General features: G+C 35.5%; 1 protein-coding gene across 2 annotated transcripts; it reads left to right on the plus strand.

Annotated features, from left to right (window-relative positions):
• Positions 1–254: 254 nt before the first annotated feature.
• Positions 255–5,273, plus strand: LOC109372743 (C-type lectin domain family 4 member E-like). Of its 2 annotated transcripts, XM_019626170.1 has the most exons (6): positions 255–482; positions 1,285–1,377; positions 1,987–2,076; positions 3,057–3,208; positions 3,849–3,964; positions 4,950–5,273. In XM_019626170.1, the coding sequence occupies exons 1-6, from the start codon at positions 446–448 to the stop codon at positions 5,110–5,112; spliced, it is 651 nt and encodes a 216-aa protein (XP_019481715.1). In that variant the 5' UTR covers positions 255–445; the 3' UTR covers positions 5,113–5,273. The 2 variants fall into 2 exon arrangements, with proteins under 2 accessions (XP_019481715.1, XP_019481716.1); XM_019626171.1 differs by lacking the exon at positions 1,987–2,076.
• Positions 5,274–5,667: the final 394 nt, after the last annotated feature.

Raw genomic sequence — 5,667 nt, forward strand, 5'->3', positions numbered from 1 at the left:
AAAAAAAAAAAAGTGCGATTGGGAGTGCAGAAATAGATCCCACAAGTGTCAAGAAAACATTTGGGGATGAGTTAGGCCTGGAAGAAAGCAGAGAAATTTTATCCACCAAAATAAAATATTTTTGAAGTCCCTTGTATTTCCCCACATCAGTCTACTTCTGTTGATTCTTACCATTTCATCATTTCCCCATTTTGTTGTTGCCTGGAGTGAGGAGACTGGCTTGCTGCCCAGTAAACACTCTCATCCTCCTTATGCAAGAAAGGAAGTCCTGACTTGAACACACAGCCACAGAACAAGTTAATATTCCTATGTCTTAGGGTTGAACTTCCTAAAATACAGATAAAGTGTTCATTTTTCAAGATTCATTTTCCTTGGATCTTACCAACAACACATTCAGAAACAGAGGAAGGAAAGAGAGAGTGAGAAAAAGTGAAAGAGAAAAAGAATGAATTCATCCAAGTCATCTGCTTTGCAATGCACAGGTAAAATTTGCAATTTGCAATTCTCCTTTTTCTTTCATAGATTGTTTTGGTTTCTTTTGGAAGAGGAGATAAATATGTTGAAGGACAGGAAAATAGAAAAGTATGCAGTAAAGTAAAAGAGAGTCAGAGACAGAAAGAGAATGAAAAAGAAGAAAATAAAAGAATGGTTAGAAGGCTATGTTATACTGGAAAGATTGCTGGACTTGAGTTCACAGAGAGCTACCAGACTGCTGTTTGTACCCTCTCTGTAATCCTATTGGGAAAATCACTTCACTTCTCTAGAACTAACTTTCCTTGTCTGTGAAATGTGTACTGGGAAGAAGGAGAGGAACTACTAGATGATTGTCAATGTTTTATCTGATTGATTTACAAAGGGCTTGGAAAAATGAGGCGCTAAAAAGAGGAGGGCAGGAAAGACACGAGAAAAAGAGAGGGTGAGAGGGAGAAAGGGAATGAAGGGAAAAAATTGGGGAGACTTAGGAAGGAAAAATTGCACATCTGTCCAACTTCATGAGTTGGTCTTAAAATTAGTAATGGATTACTCCAGTGGTTCTAAAAGTTTGGTTCTTAGATGAGCAGCATCAGCGGCTCCTGGGAACTTGTTTGTTCCATACCAGCTCTAAATAAACTTTTAACTCTGGGGATGAGGCCCCATAATCTGTGTTTTAATAAGCCCTCCAAATAATTCTGATACATACTGTAGATTGAGAATTACTCAATATGGACAATACAAGTGGAAGGAAATAAGAATTTTTTTGTACCTTGCTTAAGGAAGATTGACCATATTTGTGTCTTTCTACAGAGAGAGGGTTCTTCTCTTCCCAAGTGTTCTTATGGATCATTGCTGGGACCTCCATCCTACTACTCAGTGCCTGTTTTATCACCAGATGTGTTGGTGAGTTCTGAAGGTCAAATTTAATCTCCCTGGTGAATATTTAGGGTACATTCTTTCTTGCTGTCTGTGTGTTCTCTTCTCTCACAAAGGGTATTTCTATTTCACTTTTCACCCCCTGTTTATCTCCAGATTATTCCTCAAGCCAGAAATCCCAACTAGTATAGAACTATTACCAAATTTTATTGACCTCTGACACATTTTTCATGATAGACATTTTTCATCTCCATGGTGGCCTTGAGTCCCTCCCTTTGTACCCCTATCATTCGTGTAAAGCTTTCTAAAAGATCCCAGCCAGAGATATGATAAATCACTTTTTGGAAGGAAGGGTAAAGAATATGAGACTTGGCATAAAAGAGAATGCAAACACATTTGTTTTCTCTAGGTCTTTGGGCCTGAAATAAAGTACATTTCTTATTCATAAATCAGAAAAATCATGAAATGTTAAGTCCTTCTTTTTTCGTTGAGTAAGTAAATCTCAGTGTTTCTCCATGCAGAAGAAGTAGATAGTAAGAAAATAACATAATTGTTGGCACTTCTGTTATAAATACAAAAATAATTTATTTTTTATCAAAAGAGCAATAAACATTAACTGTGCCTGTTTCCTTACAGTGACATATCACTTCTTTCAACTCTGTGATGAAAAAAATTTCCAGCCACATGAAAATTTCATGGAATTATCCTGCTACAATGATGGATTGGGTATAATAGTTCTCAAATTTGAACATCAAAATTTACATATCAACATTTTCTGGCTTCTAGATTGATTTAGGTATAAGTAAAGTAGGAGTACGTCCTGTTTTTCAAAAACAAAATGTAAAATCTTGCCTATACTGTAAGACAATTATGAGGAGTTGGTTAAGAAGACAGGAATAGACCTTTGGAAATGCAGTTAGCATTGAGGCAGGATATCTTGGGGACATTAAAGCAAACTTTTAGAATAAATTTGAGGTATTTGTCTGAACAGTAAATCTAGAAGTGGAAGGGTTATCACCACAAGTGCACATTATTTTCCATTCATCACCTGTTTTCAAAATGAAGTGAAGGAAAAAATATAGATAGAATAGGAATTTGGAAAAACTTCAGAAATACACTTTCTATGCTCTTGCATATAATCCTGTTCTAAGTTCTAGAAAAATGCCATATGATACTAGAAAATGACTTCTTTCTCTTGGCTATAATTTCCTCACCATTAAATTGAGAAAGATTGGACTATGTATTTTTAATAAACTTTAAAGTCTTAACTTCTATAATTCTAATAAATTTAACCCATCTGTAAAGCCAGTTTGGAGGGTTTCTTGAGGGTACATCATTTGGACAACATGAGAGTTGGTTTCCTAGAGGTCACTCAGATAAAATGCATAACTTTCTCTGACCTTGGCAGTCTAAATGCATATAATGGGGTCCTATACAAGTACAATAGCATTAGATTGTATATATGGTTGCATTTACTGGTATATCTAGAAAATAAAAATTGTGTTTCAAAAGGACAAGAAAATTGCTTTTTGTGTTTATTGACATAGGAGTTATCTAAAGTCTTAGATAGTAAGATGGGGGTGGTGGCATGAACAAGGGGTTCCAAGGCTGTTGATTGCAAATGATGGACTTCATGGGGCCAGGTGGAACTTCTGTTTTCTTATTTAGTTCATGTGGGACACTCATGGAAACTTATCTCTTCCTAGGTGCAGTCAACAATTGCTGTCCATTGAACTGGGTACATTTTCAATCTAGCTGCTACTTCTTTTCCACTGACACCATGTCCTGGACAGCAAGTTTAAAAAACTGCTCAAGCATGGGAGCTCATCTGGTGGTTATCAACACACAGGAGGAGCAGGTAATTGAAGCACAGCCTCCTCCAGTATCAGTGATCTATCCCTTTTTCCGTACATGTGTACAGTGTTTGGACAATTAATATTTTTTAAATGAATGTACTGAAATGCATTCTATTCCTACTATTCCCCTAAGTCAATACCTACTCTAATTTATTTTCATTACTTGAAGAGCCTAAGAAAAAAGACATTTCCATATTTAGTTCCTTCATTAGTAAGGCAATGAAAAAAGAGTGTTAGGAGTCCATTTTAGAATGACCATTATGTTTATAAACCTGTATGAAAGAAGGAAAGCAAATATTTTCATTACTTTTAAGCTGTGATTAATAATGTTTTATGCAAATCTATACAGTAGATTTTGCTAGAAATAACATTAGATACTTGTAAACTTTGAATGAGTTATTGAGAAATTTCTTTGCTGTTGAAGGCTTTTTTTTGTTGGTTTAATTTTACGTTTTGTGTATTTTTACCACACAAAAAAAATCAGAAGATAATTCCCCCATGATCTTAATATTTCAGCACCATTTATCTATCATTTTTTAGTCCAGATCCTACTTTATCTCTTTTAATAACAGTTACCTTCAACATTTGTTCACAATTGAAATAATTAATCTCCTAAATTTTTTTATTGTGTATCTTCCATAGGAATTCCTTTTCTATGCGAAACCTAGAAAGAGAGAGTTTTACATTGGACTGACAGACCAGTTGGTTGAGGGTCAGTGGAAATGGGTAGATGACACACCTTTCATGGAGTCTCTGAGGTAATTTCCTTCTTGTAGGAGAATTTAACTTACCCCAAATCCTAAAGTCAGACCATTGTTGAGGGGAGTTCTCAGGAGCTCCTTCTGCTCCATGAGATATATTTAGGTTTATCCTTAGTGATATTTGATGCAAGAAGAGAGAAAAGAGAAACATGTGGATCTACTGCTCTCCTTTCCTAAGACTATCTCAAGAATACAGGGCTAACAGGTGAAAATTGAAGATTAATTCTTTGGAAATGCAGCGGAGGCAAAGAGTGAAATTCAGAGTCTTATGCCCCTATACTGTAGTATTGAGACAAAAATAGCGATTTGAGAAAGACAGAAGATTCTTATGGAGTGAAAAAGGGAGCCCCTTTGATAATGTCTCTTTTCTCCTTAACAATGGCTTTACAGCATTAGAGCACAGCATTTTGGAGTTTTCAAAGTTTGGATCTCATTCATTATTTCATTTAACCTAAGTTACTCCTTTCTGAGATACATCAATATTATTAATCTTCACTTGGCATTTCAGGAGCTAAAGGCCAGGGGGTGTCAATCAGCTTTGAGAGTAGAGTCCACATGCTCTGATACTTTAAAAAGTTACTTCACTACAACACTATTAAAATATGCATGTAAGTAAATACAAACTCTGTGTAGAATAAAGGGGATGAAACGTGATACGAGATATGAGTACAAAGGAAACAAATCCATCAGGACATTAGTCGTTCCCATAACTTCTCATTCTGGGTCTAATACATGAGGAAACATGACAGAATCAAAAGGGAGAGCGGTCCATTTCAGCTTAACTATTCACAAACTCGGTGACTTAGACAAATCGTTTAGCTTTTCAGAGATTCCTTTTCTTCATCAATCAAATGGAGAGTATAATGCCTGTCTCACAAAATTGTTGTGAAGTTAAATAACACAAAAGTAATTTGCCTAGTGTATTAGGTCACTTTATCTCTTGTAGCAGTGATTTAAAATCTCCCGTGTCCTTTCTCTTCAGCTTCTGGGATGTAGGGGAGCCCAACAACATAGCTACACTGGAAGACTGCGTCACCATAAGAGACTCTTCAAATCCGAGGGGAAATTGGAATGATGCGACCTGTTTCTTCAGTATGTATCGTATTTGTGAAATTCCAGAAAGAAATATTTTGAACAAAGAATAATCTCTAAGAACAGAAGATACAGCTTAAATGTATAAACGAAGAGGAATAAGAGCATGAACACAGCCACGACTCCAACATAAGAAAAGTGTGCAGGCACTTCTTAAGGACTTTTTTTTTTTTTCAAACAAAACATTCTAATTTTATTATTTAATTATTCCAAAATGTTTTCTAATTTTTTTTATTGTTAGTTTCAGGTGTACAGAACAATGCAATAGTTATCCTTTTCACCCTCACAAAGTGACAACCCCCATCCCCCCATGTATTGCTTAAGGACTTCATAAGCATTTGCCACTTTGATATAAATAAAAATAAGTAGTTTTGAATGTTATAATTCACGATACTGATTGAAGTGTATTTTTCTTTCTATTAGTCTCAGGACTTCTCAGAATTTACCAAGCAATTCTCTAGCAAATGTTGTGAGAAGAAAGGAATTCTCCTTTTGGTTCATTTGCTTCATTTGTAAGTTTTATAAGAAAATACAGGGATATAGAGCAAGTACAAAGTTGGACAAAGAGGAGGATTTTGGAAAGTGCCTTGAACATTGCCTGAATTCAG

The sequence above is a fragment of the Hipposideros armiger genome, unplaced genomic scaffold (assembly GCF_001890085.2).
Source record: "Hipposideros armiger isolate ML-2016 unplaced genomic scaffold, ASM189008v1 scaffold_662, whole genome shotgun sequence".
Taxonomy (NCBI): Eukaryota; Metazoa; Chordata; class Mammalia; order Chiroptera; family Hipposideridae; genus Hipposideros; species Hipposideros armiger.

What these genes read in the sequence shown, in the direction of transcription:
- LOC109372743 (XM_019626170.1), top strand. Translation starts at nt 446, where the DNA reads ATGAATTCATCCAAGTCATCTGCTTTGCAATGCACAG. An exon ending in TTTTATCACCAGATGTGTTG is followed by an intron (nt 1,378 to 1,986) that starts GTGAGTTCTGAA and finishes GTTTCCTTACAG; the next exon opens with TGACATATCACTTCTTTCAA. An exon ending in CTGCTACAATGATGGATTGG is followed by an intron (nt 2,077 to 3,056) that starts GTATAATAGTTC and finishes ATCTCTTCCTAG; the next exon opens with GTGCAGTCAACAATTGCTGT.